At 40.7% G+C, this 17590-nt stretch overlaps 1 protein-coding gene across 1 annotated transcript in view; it reads left to right on the top strand.

The window, feature by feature from the left end:
- The window catches only part of ALG13 (ALG13 UDP-N-acetylglucosaminyltransferase subunit), a 34086-nt gene that overhangs the window by 8804 nt on the left and 7692 nt on the right, over positions 1-17590 (top strand). The window contains exons 8-25 of the mRNA XM_064517939.1: positions 293-339; positions 1297-1369; positions 3144-3225; positions 3593-3773; positions 4799-4874; positions 5582-5690; positions 6918-6982; positions 7904-8004; positions 8956-9083; positions 9719-9956; positions 10121-10234; positions 10451-10607; positions 12331-12466; positions 13709-13744; positions 13876-13931; positions 14643-14705; positions 15067-15238; positions 16566-16691. Of these exons, the coding sequence (XP_064374009.1) occupies positions 293-339; positions 1297-1369; positions 3144-3225; positions 3593-3773; positions 4799-4874; positions 5582-5690; positions 6918-6982; positions 7904-8004; positions 8956-9083; positions 9719-9956; positions 10121-10234; positions 10451-10607; positions 12331-12466; positions 13709-13744; positions 13876-13931; positions 14643-14705; positions 15067-15238; positions 16566-16691 (1960 nt within the window). The remainder of the gene's footprint in view (positions 1-292; positions 340-1296; positions 1370-3143; positions 3226-3592; positions 3774-4798; positions 4875-5581; positions 5691-6917; positions 6983-7903; positions 8005-8955; positions 9084-9718; positions 9957-10120; positions 10235-10450; positions 10608-12330; positions 12467-13708; positions 13745-13875; positions 13932-14642; positions 14706-15066; positions 15239-16565; positions 16692-17590) is intronic.

The following is a 17590-nucleotide window of genomic DNA, read 5'->3' as shown; positions in this document are numbered from 1 at the left end:
AAGAAATTCAGTGTGTTTATTTAAAAGAAAAAAAAAGTATGTTTGAGTGACTCCTTTAGGAATGGCTGCCAGAAGTGGCTCCATCTTTAGCTGTCAGCTTGGTAATCACGGCCATCCCCTGGTGCAGATACTTCTGGGAATTCTTATATCTCCATTCTTGATGCATTCACTGTTTTCCTTTCAACAAACTGATGGATTTGGTTAGTTACCTTAATACTGCAGAGAGCTGCTATAGAGTTCCTAATATTGAAGACAGCTCTGGTATTTCATGTAATTTCCTAATCTTGCATAGGAAAGTGCTGGCCAGCTGGAAATAAGTGCTCTATCAGTAATCTACAAGTAAGTGTCACTTTCCTTCTTAAATCTCCTTTTTGCTTTGGACTGCAAAGCCTTTGTGTTCTGGCCTTCTTCCCCAGGCCTTTTTATTTGTTCGTTGCTGAGGTGCCTGTGTTGTGAAACATGGTAAAAATGCCACCCTGACCAAATTACTTGAACATCTAAGTGGGTGTCATCACAAGCCCCTGTTCTGATACCAGTTGTGGGGATTATGGGGAGGGTCAGTGATGTTTATTTGGTATCTTTTCACTGATGTTAAACTCTGAAGTCAAATGTTTCCTTCCAGTGGTTGAAGGATGGAGAAGAGGTGAAACAACTAGAAGCTGTGTATAGTGGAAACGCCGTGTGGTAGTTATAAGCATGGCTAAAACTCGCATGTGCGTTCTTGAAAGCTCTAGTAGTGAGGACTGCTTGGTGTGTAAACTCTGAAATTTGTTTGAAATGTAACATAAGCTTGCTGCAGGTGCTGGCTGTCTTGCTAAAAATGCTGCTTTTTGCTGAACAAACAGTCTGACTCTCCAGTGGTAGAAAGAACAACCCTCCCTTTGCAAACTGGATCTGTTCCAGTACTAAATGAACAAATTGGACCTTCCCAAGAGTTGCTAGCTTCCTCTACTGAGGCTCTAATCCTTTCACAGGAGACTAAATCTCTTAACCTTAACTGTCCCACTGGCTGAGCAGCCTGTCATAAGTATAAATATCTGAACTAATATAACGCATGCTTTTGTTGTCTGTGACTGGATGTAACTGACTTTCTCGGACACCTCTCTTTCCAAGATGAGTGTAGTTTGCTCATCTAGCTATTGCTTTATGATAGCATTAATTTATCAGAGAAAGTATTCTGCTTGCTTTCTATAAACCAACAGTGGATTCTCCAAACAGCTCCTTTCAAACTTCTTCATAACATGGTTCTACTGAAAGTGCAGTCTTTCAAGTCTTGTTTTTCCTCTGCTTACCTAGTCGAGACTTTATTCTGTACCGGTACCCTGGAAAGCCACCCACTTATGCTACAGACAATGGCTTTGAAGACAAGGTGAGGAGAAGTGAGGCGCCTTCCGACCCCTTCCCTGACTCCTCGGAGTCTGTATCGCTTGCGTACCTGAACAGAGCTCCAGAGCTGGCTTCAGCTCAGGGATAAGCAGGCTATTTGCACAGCAGTTAATCAAATTACAGTAGTTTCCCATTCCATCTGAGGAACGGCTTGTGTGCTGTTGCCCTGCCAATTTTGTTTGTTATTCAAGTTCATTATTGGAAACAAGTTTAATTTTGGCAGGAAGAGGGAGCTTTTAGTTCCAGAATCTTCCTACTTGATCAGCTTTCATGTTCCTGAAATTTTGCTGACTAAAACCACTTCCCACTGGCAATTTAACTGATCTAACTAGGTAGAATGAAACATCTGGACTGAGTCACTAAAGAGCAAAACAAGATAGACTTATCAGATTGGTGAGGAGAAGGTGTTCTCCATAACCCCTAGGGCCTCTCTTTGAGAAGTCAGATGGGGTTTGTGGTTTCTCTTCCTGAAGAGGAGAAATTAATGGAATTGCATTAATCTAAAAAATTTGCACTTCTGTGATGTACAAATTGATCCCAGTTAAGCATCTGAGCTATTGAAACAGCTTACCTTCACAAGAAAATTACTGCTGGGGAAAAATGAACTTAAAGGAGAAATAGTCTGTGTAACCTCCTGTCTGACCCCTCGTTTTTTCTGTGATGGTGTAGATGTGCCCGCACAGTTATGTGGCTAGCTCAGGCGTTACGCCAGTGCAGTCCCTGCAGTGTGGATTTCTGTGTGGGCTATTATACTTGCTGAAGTCTGCTCTGAAATCTGTGCTGCAGCGGCTGTTTTGTTACAGGTTGGTATTGCTGTCTTGGCTTGCTTGCCTGCCTGTGCTTAAGTTGCACCTAGGGTGCCCCTTTCTTTCCCCATGTAGCTTAACCTTCTTTCAAAGGGTGCATACTTTTAAAAACGATGCAGCATGGCCTGAATGTGCTTTTGTCCTAGAAGACTTTACCACCAGAGCTCTCATTAAGCTTTGGCAGCTGTGTGTCATTAAACTGCACGCACAGGCAGCAGCTCTTTCTGATATTGCATGCCTTCACTGAGAGGGGTGGTGTTGGCAGAAGACAAAGCACAGACCAAGTAAGAGCCTTGGCATCCCAGCTCCGGCGCGGTCCCTGGGAGGCATCCTCACTGGTGCTGTGCGGGCAGCCGCAGGCTGCCGAAGGGCTCCTGGCAGCAGTCATGTGCCAGCCTGGGTTTTGATGGTGTACGCTTAACTGGTGGCGTACCGCACACGCTGCGGAAAGCATGCATCGTTTCAAGAAGCAGCCTTTGTGGACTGAACTGCATCATATGAGCAAGGCTTTATTGAAAGCTAGAGTCAGTCCACGTATAAATGCTACTCTTTAGTCTGACAGATAGGAAGGGTGAGATGTGCCTCTGATGCTTGGACAGGGTGCTTCAGGCATTCTGCATGCAATGGCTTGTATTTAATTTACCTCTTGAACAAATGTTGGTTTTCAAAGTTAAGCTGGAAACAAACTATTGTTTCATCTTTAATACAGCATGACATACAAGTCAACAATTTTTGTTTGTATAAAAGACAAAGTTATTTGTAGACTTTAATTAGGATTCAATTTTAAGCTGCTTCTACAGATTCTTTTTTATATTTATATTGATAGTATTTATTGTTTTCTTGGTGTTGGCTGTAGAATGGAAGAAAAATGTAGTCTTGAGTTAGGATATCAAATAGACGATGTTAGATTTTACGTCATTCCATCCTAAAGCCTTTTTTTTATTTTCCCAGATTTTACTGTGTTGTTCCGGCAACGGCCATTATGACTCTGTGTATACAAAACAATTCCAGGCAAATGCTGCTATTTGCCAGGGTAAACTTGAAACTCGTTTTTCTGTAAAAGAGAATTATGTCTTTTCATATGTTTCTAGGCAGTGTTTTGGTTTTTTTTGGAGGGGAGGGGAGTGGGAGGAAGAGACAAGGAAGCTCATTTATGATATACTTTTATGTACATACAATCATTATACTGTCTGTGAAGTGGGGTATTGGACCAGATGACCTTGAGAGGTTCCTTTCGACTTAAGTTATTCTATGATTCTCTCCTTAATTGAATTTAATACAACTAGTGCCTTGTAACAGTATGTAATATCTGAAGATATGCTTACCTTCAAAATTGCAGCTGTTCTTGTGCATCTGGTATTGTGTTAATTTGTTTTGAGCTTTGTGTTGATTTTGTCCAGCTGTATTGTATGAGATCCTGTACAAAGATGTGTTTGCCATGGATGAGGAAGAATTAAGGTCTGCAGTTGAGATGTTTCGAAGTGGGTCTAAGAAGAACAGAAACAGTGGCTCTGTAGGAAGTGAGGATGCAAACTTCGACTGTCTTCCTGAAAAAGTATCAAAAAATTCACTGGAAAAGAGGTAGCGTTTGGGGAAGTAACATGGTAAAGGGGAAGCAAAAGAATTAAAACCCTTGCAAAGGGCAGCAATTTAGTAGGCTGATCTCTCAAAGTTTCTTTGAATGCCTGTGGGGTGCTGGTGTGTGTGTGTGGTGTTTTGGTTTTTTTTTTTTAAAAAAAAAAAAACACAAAAAACCCACCACCAACAAAAAAACCTCATGATACAAATGCAAAGCTGGAGTGTGTTGTGGAAGAGACAGCGTGCTTTCCCTGGAGCTGGAAAGTGTCATGCAACTAAGCATCTTCTGCTGCTGGCTATACTGCAGTTGTATGTGGCTGTGTAAAATGACAGCTTATTTGTAAATAAGCTTGTTCCTTATGTCATCACAATTCCCCTTTAGTAAGAAACTATTAACTCTAAGCCTCTATAGCCCTGTGGAGGCAATAGTGCTCTTGGAAAATGAGCTCTGTTTCTTGTTTGTCCACTTCTAACAGAATTGTACTCCAAATAGACAATTACATGGTGGTATTATTCATAAAGCTACTGGGTAGCTGCTGTCTGTTGGATCACTGGGGGTTGTGCAAGTGAGTGGGCAGAACGAACCTGTGGAAACCCTCATGTTCTGTGTTGGTCAAGTCACCAAAGGGCTTGAGGGGTGGCTTTGGCCATTACTGAACACCTGTAGATGATGATGGTTTGATAGAGAACTCCTGGGCTTAGAGCACGGCACCTCACGGTGCTCTTGTGGTGCAAGAGTTCAGTCACTGTCAGTGGGATTTTGTTGATTGATCCTTATGCAACATGGTGGCTGTTGTTAGAGGGATGGGTGTGTTTTTTTCTTTATTTTTCTTTTTTTTTCCTCCTTGAAATTAGAACAAGACTTGCTGGCCTGCACTATGTTGCCGTAACGGCTAGTGTGAAAGGCAAAGTCTGCCACTTGATGGCACCACGGTGCTTTTGTTTGGTTGTGTGAATGCTTCGCTGATTTTGATCCTGGTTAGAAATTATGCATTGTATCTTTTGTAATCTTATTTTGAATTGCTTAGAATGGAAGACTGGGAAGGCAATGATACTGACAACCCACCGGAGGATAAATTCAAGCAAGGCATTGAGGAAGCAAAGGTTCGGCAGTTAATGACAAATCCCCGCCCCCCCCCAGTCATATGGTGTTATGCTGGTTGAGGTTAAATCCTCATTTCCACTCTTTAAAAGTTACTAGCTGAGGAGGGGGTGGCTCATATGTCTTATTTGTCCTCTGTCATCTGCCTGTTTTTTGGTTTTGCCCTTGCATTTGTCTTAAATTGGATAACCCTGTGTCCTTTCTGAGGTTCTCTTGTTTTTTCCTAGCTTTTTCCCCCAAAGATGGAACTTAGCAAGCATTTCCTCGCCTGTTCTTTATGGTTTAACTCGGTTCACTTTCATTTTGAACACAGTATAAACTAACTTACTGGAGTTGGTTTCGGAAACTTCAGAAAACTGTTTTCAGACATACTGAATAGCTGAAATTCCTGCTAACTGGGAAGCCATGGCTTCGTTGGTCTTAGCTAGCTTCCTTTTGATACTCTTTGAGTAAAGAGCATGCCAAGTGTTACTCTTGAGCTTATTTTAACTTTTTCACAGTCTGTTTCTTTGGTTTCTGAGCTGAAGAATCTGTATGCGCATTCATATTCTTGGGTTTTATTCTTTAAGCAAAATATAGTAGAAGTGGAAAAAGCTGGGAACATAATGTGTGCACATGTTAAAATGATCCATAGATCCTGATCGGATCGAGACTTCTGAGCATCTTACATGCACTTGTTAATTTTAGTCCATTTCAACTCTATTTTTAGCCTCCAGAAAATCTATCGAAGATGCCTTTTCCATATAAAGTGTTAAAAGCTCTAGACCCTGAGATCTATCGAAATGTAGAGTTTGATGTTTGGCTGGAGAGCAGAAAAGGTATCTTTTTACTTTAAAAAATAAAAGCTTTCTATATTACACTCAATGTTAACCTTATGGATCTGTGAGGTCTACCACACATTTCAGCATAACTGAAATGTGAAGAGCAGTGGTTAACTGAATGGATAGTTGTAGGCTCTACATCCTCTTGCCAGTAGCTGATTTTTTGGCTTGATTCCAAAGTACCAAATACGCTGCTTCTGATTCTATATGATTTTTTTTAATAAGGTTGCTAAAAATCTGACCTCTGACACCTATTGAATGTAGCATAGAAAATATCAGGATTTGAAGTGGAGTACAAAACAGAATTTTGCTTTACATTGCTTTCATATCAGAGATCATTCAAGTTTGAGGGGTTTTTATCATTTTTGGTAGCAGCATCTGTGCAAGGACTCCTGCTTCTTATGCATGCTTTTGGCTTCAGAGTTGTATTATAAGGAAGGTGTCAAGTTTAGCATTGAGATGTGCCAAATGAGATGAGTTGTCTCTTTTTTCCCAGCTCCCCTGGGCTTGCACATTATGGAGGAGATATTATAGTCTTCATAGCTTGGGTTAGGTGGCTGCGTTTCTGCATATCTTATGTGGCTGATCTTCAGAGGAAGATGTTACCAGGAAAGATAAGTTTTGAGGTGGTATTTGAGGGATGTCTGACCGCAAATCCTCTGCGTACTGAAGTTGAGAGTTTTATAACTGCATAAGTAATAATGAGAGCCATTGACATTCTTGGAAACGAGCGTAGTAACTAATTATCTGTGTGGAGTACTGATGTGCAGAGGTTCTGGGCAAAGAATGAAGAAAAGCCTGTTGAAAACTAACAGCAAGGGAGATGTTAGGGGATGTTAGTTTTTTCTGGGCAGCATCTCAGTTTTTACCAAGTGCCAGCTGGGCTCTGGCAATACAAGGGAATGTCCAGCATTCTTAATACCATGCAGGATTGACTCTGTGCCATCTCAAAGGATGCTGTAGTACTGAAGTAATAATGCCACTTGATGCAGTATCTAGATGTTAATTGCCTGTAACCTAGCCTGGTTATGGCTTATGTTAGAAGAACAGCTTCAGTTACTTCATTATCGCTATGGGGAATGTACAGCTATGCATAGGGAAATAACTAACTCATTTGGCCTATGACTAGTAGTTGGGTGTAGTCCTGAAATCGTGAAGTAATTGTGGGTATATGTGAAGAAGGAACAGTAGTTTAAAGGCTTTTTCCTTTTTACTTGTTTTTAGAGCTTCAAAAAACTGACTACATGGTGTTTGCTGGGCGACAGTACTATTTAGGAGACAAGTGTCAGGTTAGTACTCGAAGCAGATTCAGTTATGATAAACTATTAAAACTGCTTTGAATGGAGTATGGTAAGTCATAAAATCATCCAACTTCACAGAATTTTCCAAGGCTTTTCTCATTCCCTTCCTTGTACTTATTAATCTGACATTTTAGTTGCATTTTGTTCTAAAATCTAAGCTTAAGCATTGGGTAGTGTGATGAAAAAGCCGCTTTGAAGTTCATTGCGAACGAGTGATACATATTCTGCCAGTGTGGAAGTTTCAGACTGAGAGCTCAAGGGTGCAGGTTTGAGGCAGTTATGTGGTGGGTTTCCACTGGGGGTCAGCAGCAAGTTTGGCCAGTGTGCCCTCTACTCAACAGTATTGTAGCAGACACTTCCAAAAATGAAAAAGGGAAGGGGGGGGGGGAGAAAAGGAGGAGGGGCAAGACAGGGCCAGGAGATGCTGAAAGGGAGTTCAGCTTTCTTCATATTTCCATGTCGTATGCAGGAAGGGCTTATTTTTTATCACTTTGTTTGAGGTAGTACTGATGACTCATTCAGTGACTTGTTTCTAGCTGAGTAGAGTTCTCCCCTCCAATTTCCTGTTTTATCTTCTGTTCTGCTGAAATTCTTAAATAATGGTCTTCCCTGGTAATTATCTGCTTGGGACGGGGTATAAAAAAAGTTAAATGTTGGAATCCATCTTCTTACCTTGTCTTCAATCAGAAGTTTCTTTGCAACGTCTCCTTTCTTTTCCTTTGTCTCTAAAGTTAGTATAGTGCTCTTTATTTTGCTGCTATGTTGAAGAAATATCTGAGACTCTTGGACCGACTTGGTAATCTACGGCCAGCTAGAAAACAGCCTTTGCTATTAGTGGACTGTAGACAGCATTCTGATTCCCCAGATACCACTTGGGCTTTTTTAGAGCTTCCCTTGTTCTCTCTCCAGGTCCGTCTGGAGCCTGGAGGTAAGTATTACAATGCTCATATCCAGGAGGTTGGACAGGATGGCAACTCGGTGACTGTGTTCATTGAAGAACTGGCAGAAAAGTAAGCAATCTGGTGACAACTTAAAACTGTGTTTCATGTTTGCTGAACTCTTTCTGGTTGAGTCTGTGTATGCTTGGATCTGACAGATGCCTAAAGCAGGATTATTAGGATAGTTTGAGAAGAAAAGAAAATCCAGACTTTCAAATATAAAGCGAGGCTACTGGAGGGAGATATGTTTCCTTGCTGGCTGTTGCTGTCCACCTAAAATGTTACAAGAAAATTATTCTCTTGGATTTCTAATGACCAAAGTCAGTACTGTGATGATTATTGAGAAGCCTTGCTCTTCTGTCTCTTCTCTAATGCAAAAAAGTGATCTCTGCTGTTTGGGTTGAGTTCATGGACAGCAAATTATCCTGTTATTGGCTTCTCTGGAAATTCTACATTCTGGCCAAAACCATGAATATTTGGTGGTACTTCTGACAACAAATCTAATCACTTTCTGCACCTTGCTGTTTAAAGTATTCCCCTTCCCCCAAATCTAAAACTAGGCTTGTCTACGTACTGTGTTCAGTTGTACCTCTGAAGGCATGCAAATGTAGAGAAGAAATTCAACCCAGCAGGCTGGTAAGGTAGTGTGGAGATTAAATCCTACCTTGCCTTTTTTAATATACAAATAACAGTAAGGTGCTGGATATCAGAGAAATGGGATAAGATGGTAGGAAGCTCGTGGAAATAATAGAGATGAACTTTTACCCTTCCCCGCCCCCCCTCCCCCCCCCCATAAAATCTTAGAAGAATCTTAGAAGGTTGATTTGCATATTGGAGCTGAAATCATTAACTAATATGTTTTAAATGTAGGTTCATTTACCTCAGAATAAACGGGACAACTTTGAAATCTAGGTGTCTCATTTAAAGAGAGATCGACTTTCAATGTTGCTTCTGCTGGTGTTGCTGTGCAGTTACGCATGCAGTATTCTTGCGGCACTGCTAACATCAGTATCTTTCATGTAGGCATACAGTTCCGTTGGCAAACTTAAAACCAGTGACACAAGTGGCACCTGTCCTTGCTTGGAATGTGGTTCCCAGCCGTAAAGGAGGAAGCTATCAGAAAATAACAGGTGGATACTTCTCAGGAATAGGTTTGTACTGGGTTTCAACTCCCCCCTTCTGAGGGAAAGACGACCAGTTTTAATAGGAGCAGTCTTTGCCATTGCAGGGGATTCATGTAACACGATCCTTCAGAGAAGGATGAATTTACAAAAATAGCAAAGTTCATTGAAAATACATAGTAGGATTAATATTGCTCAAAATTACCAAAAAGAAATTCAGCATTTGAGAGCCATATATAAAACCTGGGTCCCTGTGCCAAAGCATTTGTCTGAGTTGGCCTTAGCAGGGATATATGGAAGGATGAAGACTCCTGTAGGCAAGTAGATACAGACTCCATGTGTTTGATTTGGAAAATGGTTTTGTAATAATAAATAAAAGCCTTTATGAAGAGATTTTAATACCAAAAGTAGTAGTTTGATCAGCTGAAACTGGGAGAGTATTTACATATGTGAAACACTGTATTTTGCTCATGTTTTTAGAACGTCCATTTGAGCTTCCAAAACAGTGGTATGCAGTTTGCATACTTCAGATACTTTTTTTGGTGGGGGGGGAGTTTATCATGTCCAAATACTGACTCTTTTCAAATGATAGAGCATAACTCTGGAGTAAGTTGTTTAAGATATTTGTGTAAGCCTGTCTCTTCTGTCCTCAATTGAAACTGCAGAAATGGATATGAAAACACGGAAGAGATTGCTTAAGAAAGTCCGTGGAAAGGAAGTTTTTATGACTGTGGCTTACAGTAGAGGTCAGCCAGTTCTGCCACCCCGGCTACAGCACGGTGTTCCTTCAGGGCACTCTTCTCCAGTTCACTGCTCGCAGGGTGCTGGAAACATGGCACCTTACGAACCCTATCATCCTCAGAATCCTCCTCAGAGACATGGCCGTGGATTTGGGATGCCGAGGTATGGAGCCTTGAAAGTCTGTCGGAGATCACCATTCATTCTCTATTCATTCTTGCTACAGACTAGTTGGGACAGAGTTTGTGCTATTTAATAGATAATACTACAAGCGAGTTCCATCTGAGAGGCACTTCCTGGTAATTGCACCTTTTACCCTTTAAACTTAGGGGATCTGCCCGATTTATAAACAGGCACAACATGGTTGGCCCTCAAATAGCATTCTACCCCAGTCCAGGAAAGAGATGCTATCAGAGCTATGACAATTTCTCCTACAGGTCCCGGTAAGTGAACATAAACCTCTTTACAAAACACTGCTCTAAAAAGGTTGCGGGGTTGGGGGGTGATGGGAGAGGGATGTGGAGGGCTGAGCTGGCTGTTAATGGCATGATAATGGGAATGTTGTGCAGCTCCAAAAATGACAGAGTTAAAATGTAGCAGCAAAACCAAAGTGAAACTCCAGATACTGTCATTCTTAACCACTTCTCTCCTTTTTAAAGTTCATACAGCCGTAGTCGCCGTCAGATGCAGTGCATGAATAAGGAATGTCAGTATGGGTTTGTACCAGAGAATGGAGAGGAGCCTCAAGGATCAGAAGAAACAATAACCTTCTATGAAATTGAAGAAGGGGATGAAACTGCTTTTCCTGCTTTACCAGTAAGTAAGGAACAAGAGACTTGTTTAAAAACCTTTGAAAATAAAAAGAAAAGGCTGTACAAATGCACAACACTACTTTATCTAAGTACACAGCGTTTCTGCTTCCTGGTATGAGCTTTAGCAGTCAACATATTTTGGAGAAGTGAAGGCTGAAGTGAGCCTTGAGCCTACAAAACCTGTTTAAAATCTCCATTTTTCTAAGTGTTTTGTATGCCCCTCAAGCAGCAGGTTTTTTTAATTTTCTATTTAGTATATTTTGATACAGGTAGGATCATTTTTATTCTTTCTATTGCAGTTTGATAACAAGAGGCTTGGAAAAAATCCCTTCCTATTCTCGATGTCTGCTATCTAGGTCTAAACACTGTGGGAGTAAGCTCTTCACTTGTTTGCCACACTGTAATTTATGATTCGTGTAACTAGATTCAGAAGCTGTATAGTGATAGTCTGGATTGTTCTTATGAATTCGTAGTTGTGATATCTTGGACTAGCATGCTGTTCCTGAAACAGTTTCTTCTGCTACAGCAATAGGAAAAAAAAAATCCAAATCTAGACTACTTCTAAAATAGTCTCGATAGCAGGTCTGTAGATGAAGCAGTACAGCGTATTTTTAAGTTTTAAAATCAATCTTCTATTTATTTATTGTAAATTTAACCTTAGTACAAACTGCTGCAAAAAATCAGTTGATGTTTAGCTATCTAAATAGGAAAGCAGCTCTTAAACTGGTAGATTTGAGGCTTCCTTATTGCACTAAAGCAGTGAAATTCACAATTCAGACTTAATGAAAGAGAGAATCTGCTCAGGGTTATTTCTGTAGCTGTTTTTTTCGTTCCTCCTTCTATGCTAGATCTGTGATCTTTGCTCTGTGATTTCATCCAAAAATGTCAAGTAATAAGGACAGATTTATCCTGTGTGTGTATATATATTAATCTCATGTTTTTTAAAACATAGCTTAGTGGCTTTTTGTCCCCACTGCTAGACAAAATAGTTGCAGCTGCTACTGAATAATTTCTCATGTTTGTTCAACTACTTTGTTACTGTCAATGCCAAAGCCTTTTCTTTCTCTCTTCCTTGTCTTCTTTAGTAAAGAAATTTAACATTTCCTGGGGAAAGATGCATCTCACAGAAAACTCTACCATGCTACTAGAGGCCTGGTGGGAGAATCTTCTGACTCACAACCTCTACTTCAACCTTGGAAATCTTACAAGCCTCTCTGAGCGCTTTATCGGGTCACCTTAGCTATCACAAAACAGTGAATTAACTTCCTTTACTCATGCATGCTCATAATCGTGTGTTCCTGCTTCTTCAGAGAACTCTAGATTTTTAAATTGTGGTGCAGCTAAGGACTGACCCTTTCATGCAAAGACAAAGGGCACGTGACAAATTACAGGGGTCTCATGGGAACGCTGATGGGCGCTTCTCCTTAGTCAGGCTTGCATCCATGGGTTCCAGTTAGCGCAGACAGTGGGGTCTAAGCCGATTGCCAACCTCATGGGTTTCTCTAATTGTGGCTAAAGACCACCTCTTCCTCTGAGAATTGGAGTGTTTGGATGAACTGCTCTGTTGCTGGTTCAGTGGAAGTGCTTCAGGATGAAGAATGTGCAAGTCCATGCTGGAGGTAGATAGAGAATCTTCACTTGCCATCTGTGGTCTGCTCCCCCTTTTCCAGCTTTGTTTTAACCTGTATACTGTTCTTAAATGCACATCGCTGACTTCTGCTTTTCAGAGCCAGGGTAGCCCTGCTCCCATTGTCCATGGTCCAGCAGGATTCTGGGTAGCAAGGAGAGGCCCCAACTCTGTTCCAGCTAACAAGCAGACCCTGAATTCCCCAGAGGAGGAAGTGGAAGAAACAAGTGAAAACGGTGAGTCCTGAAAGGATTAGTGGGAGGAGAGGCAAGACAGGTTCAAAGATCTGCAGTATGCTTGTCAAAGTGGGTTGTTTAGTTCTCCTAAAGATCCATTTGTTGCAAGCTTTGAACAAGTGTGTGAGCATGTTATTTTTTTTCCATCGCCTGGCAGGAATGTATCACTGCTTTCACTTAAGCTTGCTAGACTATTACTCTCTTGATCGCATAGGTCTGTAGCAAACTTGCTGCTTAAAAATGCACGGTGTAGACTGCATTTGGTGATGACAACCTTGATACTTGGTGGAATAACTGAGCAAACCTTCACTGTCTTTCCTGCACAAATGAGATGATAGTCTCTCTCAACATACTGATACTTTCTTTAGCTTTTAATTATATACATACACTTTTAAGTATATTAGGGCAAACTATGCTATGCTGTGATTGTTTTAAGTTCTAGAAACTTTTGGGGGGTTTTTGTTTTTCTAGAAACATCTGAGATAGAGCACTTGTTTTCAAAGTTAATATATGAAACTAAGGAATTTTGGAGAGTGCCAGTAGCTCTTTTCCCATGTTTTCTTAGTCCTTCCAAATCAGTACCAGCAATTTACAGGGAAGACTAAAAATGGAAACTCTTAGGTTTCATCATCTTGGTTCTGCTATAATGCTTACCTCTGAAGAATTAGTGAAGAATTAGAGCAATGTAGTGTGTTATGTTGTGCTGTTTGAAGGGCTTTCTTTCTATCCCCCTCCAGAAGACTAAGTTTCAGTAACCTCTTTCTCTGTTCAGAACATGTTCTCTTTATCCTGTGTTCCAAGACAGTAATTATTTTCTAGGTTTTAAAGGAAACCATGAACTTTTCTCCTTTGGGGGGAGGTATTTTATCAAAGCTGACAAAATGAAAGCTAATATCTAATACCTTGTAGTGCTGGGCTTATGGACTTTAAACAGAGCTATAATGACTTCAGTGTGGATTGGAATTTTAACCCAAGCTTAAGTTTGTCTTGATATCTACAGGTGGAGGTAGTGACTCAGGATTTCACAGTTCATATAACGTTAACAGAGGGAGCTGACAGTGTTGTTTCAAACCTTTTAAGAAAAGCAGTAACAGGTTTCTGTTTGCCATTGTGTGGTGGGTGTTTTTTTTCCCTGAAGGTAGTTCAGTTCACATTAGCTGATGCACTGAAGTGTTATTGTGGTTGTTTCAGCTTTAAACACCCCCCACCCTGAATTAAAGCTTCCTGTTCTCTCTCTTCTAGGGAAATTTCATGAAGAATATCTCTATGCACCTTCAGGTGAGTAAAACTTAGTCTCTTGTGATACAACATGTGATGATTGCACTGCAATCATCATGATCTTCTTGTAAGTTTCTGAAAGATTAGATTTAATGCCACTTTTCTCAATTAACTTTGCACATGCCCTCCAGATCCAGACTGTGAAACTGCAACAGTATTTAGTTCAGCAGAACCTACAGCAAACTTGGTAAGATTTAGTCATGGTCTGTTTGGATTAGGAATCCCTGAAGTACTTGGCATTCTTCATTTAAAAACTACCCTTGGAAGCAGGCTTAGTGTAGCAGGTCAGAGACCATTTTTGGAAGGAAGGAATGATGGTTTCATTTTTCTCCCCCTTCTTTTCCTCTTAAATGGCAATTTTTTTGTCTCAGAGTTTGCAAGTACAGTCTGAATTGTACTAGGTATGTGCCCTCTCTTTGTAGAGGGCAAGGTAGAAAATCATTAATGTATTGAGTCCTGTTTACTCTTCTTCCTTTCCTGCTCCAAATAGCCCTTACTTTTATCATGCTATGCTGACAGTCCTATTCCAGTTAGTCTTACTCCTCTACAGTGGAACTGGATAGATCTCATCTTTGATAGAACCAACTTTGAATGTTTTGTTACCTAAAATTAGCTCAGGGGCTACGATTTCTCCCTTCTTCACTCACCTGCTGGTCTACAGTGGGTATGAAAACCAGTCTTATGCATGTCAGAATGAAACTGGTTTTACTCCAGTTGCAAAAGATCCTCTGTTCTCAGGTGTGTGTGTGTGTATATATGTGCATATATGTATGCATGTGTGTTTGTATAAAGAGATGTACACACCCATAATTACACACACCAGAAGCTTAAAAATGTTTTAGTCTTGTGAATTCTCTGCCCCTTAAATGAATCACACTTTGCTTTGGAATCCCTTCAGGAAGAAGGGACAGTGTCCATATCACCTCAGGATGGAGTTGCTTCCTACAGCTATCCCCAGAAGGTAATAACTAGTACTTTATTGTGGCAGCCCTGTGGGGATGTGACCGCTGCGCTTGATCGCTCAGAACTCCACGCTCTTATAGTCTTGTAGCAAAGAATACAATCCTCTCTAAATATAAGCAAAACAGAAGGGTGGGAAGATGCATTGCAGGTGTTTGCCAGTCTAAGCTGGTATTTTCAGGTTGGGATTTTCAAGCCAATTCTTAGGGAACTTGGATAGCTAGCTGCCTTAAATGCATTTTGGATGTCCTAGCTGTAATGTGAACTGAGAATTTTTGAACTGTGTTGTTTCCAAAACCTGCATAGCTTTTGTCAAAGCTAGTGTTTAGAGTTGGTGTGCTGACACTCTGGCTCTTGTGCAGGTGATGGTGAATTCTGCAGTAATCTCAACCTCCACCTGTGTTAATGCTGCTCCGGCTACAGTCTTCTCCTCAAATTCTGCTGCTTCCACTCAAGCCAGTGTCACGACAGCTCTTCCCCCGCAAACAGCAGTTCAACCAATCCTAGTATCCCCTCCTTCTATGGGGAGGCCAGGTAGGATGTAGACAGTAAGGCAAGGGATCAAACATCTAGGCTTTCAGTTACTGTACTCCTGTTTTCCTTTTCTCCACCAATCCAAAACAAATACTGAAACATTTCTAGAGAACATCATTTGCTTCAACTTAAAATGAATTATCTGTAGTTTTATCTTCACTGCTGACTCCTTGTTTTCATGTTTTGAAGGGAATAATTGCCCTAAGAATAACTTGCACATAACTGAAGGTCTCCGCTTTGGGTGCAGTTCCTCCACCACCACCTTTAGCCATTCATGCTAAGCTTCACTGGAGGGTCTTTACAAGACGAGTAGAAGTTCACTGTCACTTCCTTCTACTTCCAACAGTTAATTCTTCCCTTGTTTTGAGATTGTTGCAGGTCCTGAGACATTAATATCCCTTACAAAAATGTCATTGGCTGTGATAGCTCAGGTTCCACACAATTTGATTCTAAACACAGTCCACAAAACTCAAATCAGTTCTTATCCTTAGTTACTTCTATGGTAAGAAGATCCAGTGCACCAGCTGACAGTGACACTGAATTTATCAGCTGAAATGCTTTCTCTCCTTTTGTTCTTGTGAAATGGGATTTTCTAACCTACTGTCTGTGGCCGTCTCCTTTCATAAGAAAATGACTTTCCCTTCCTATAAAGAGGGTTTTTCATGTCTTGTGCAATTCTTTATTTAGTATCCTTAAAAAAAAAAAAAATCTTAATTTTTGCTCAGTTCTGTCTCCCTTTTCACCATTGCCTAGTGTTTTCTTGGTTTGAGTTTTTTCCACTCTAGGCTGATATGAGAGTTCAGTTGGCACATTTCTTTGCAAGCTCTCCACTTGGTGATGCCTTTACAAATAATCTGCTGCTAGAGGTCTGGGCCAACTAATGAATATTCAACAAAGTTTATCTAAAATGACTTCTACGTGACTGCTCTTGAACCTTCCCCTATTTTTGTGACATTTTTGATGACTTAGTGATTAGTCTGTTCCCTGTTGTTCCAGGACAGACAACTATGTAAGAAAAGCCTGAACTGCCTCCTAGCATGAAGAATTGATTGAAAAGAGACATTTATTCTTAACTGGAATATGGAACTTGTGAATAGACATACTGTTAAAGCTTGTGAGATTGGAACTTTCCCATCTAATTTTAAAATTTCTTCTGGACCTCTTATGAGACGGGAGGGAAGTGATTGGTAAAGAAAACCTGAAGTTAAAACCTGTATTTAGGGGCGCTGAGATGACCAGAAAGTACATGCTTAATTGTGTAACTTGACATTTTAAATGAGCAAGATGCTATTGCAAGTTTGACTGGACTTTTGTTTCCTTCTAATAGTAGCAGTTTCTTCAGTGCCATTCCCAATTTATTCAGCTCCTCTTCCTCCAGTCAATGAGGTGGGAGAAGCTGGTGCCATTCCTCCACCTTACTCCTGTGATCCCAGTGGCAGTGATCTACCACGAGGTAATGGAGGTGTATTTTGTGCTTCTACTAATGCTGCCATTAGGCACAGTTCTGCCTTGTATTTTCTATGGGAACTTTGCAGAATACCTGTAGTGAGATTAAATAGCTCTCTGCAGCTCACAGAGCCAGAAGGAATATTATTGATGTTTATGGCAAAAATGCTTTTAATTCCTAGTTCTGAATAGCAAGTTCATATCAGACTCAAATGTGATTACTGCAGCTCTAGACTGTATCCTAAAGAAGCAAATATCAAGGGAGAGGGTTTTTGACCTATATCTTACTGGCTCTGGGTGGAGTAATCCTATTTTTTCTGGTAACTGGCAAGTGGTGTGCGTCTTCATGAAGTCCTGTTGTTGTATAACTCGGTGAGTACTGGGCTGCTGTCCTGTGTGGCTCCGCAATGTCATTCTGTGGCATCATGAAATGAAAATAAAGTATAGAGGTTTTTTTGTTCCTCAGGTGTACAGCATGTTCATATACTGTCATAAGTTATGACAGTGTCTCTTGCAGTAGATCTCAGCTATTAAGCAACAAGTATGAAAAGAGCAGCATAGCACCTACCAGCAACGCAGCTCTGAATCAGCTTTCAGCTTTACCTAGCTGCTGAACTTGGGCTTCTCTTCTAAAGTAGTAACTTTTGTTTAATCAGTTTGCTCTTGCAGGTTAAGAATACGTGCATACCATGCAAGGTTGTATCAAACAGCTGAGTTTGGTAAACAGTGCAACATGCATCATATTTGCCTTCTGGGTTATTAACTTCATGGCCCTCAAGACTCAATTAGGGCCTGCAATTCAGGAGAGCTTTGCTTAATAACCCAAGGATCAAGCTGTCTGCTGTCAGTAGCGCTGGCAAAGTGCCTCTCAGCCACAGGAATAACAGTATTGCTTATTATTATGCT

The sequence above is a fragment of the Dromaius novaehollandiae genome, chromosome 11 (assembly GCF_036370855.1).
Source record: "Dromaius novaehollandiae isolate bDroNov1 chromosome 11, bDroNov1.hap1, whole genome shotgun sequence".
NCBI lineage: Eukaryota > Metazoa > Chordata > Aves > Casuariiformes > Dromaiidae > Dromaius > Dromaius novaehollandiae.
Note: the sequence above shows the minus strand (reverse complement) of the source record. Positions and strands in the feature narration are given on the sequence as shown.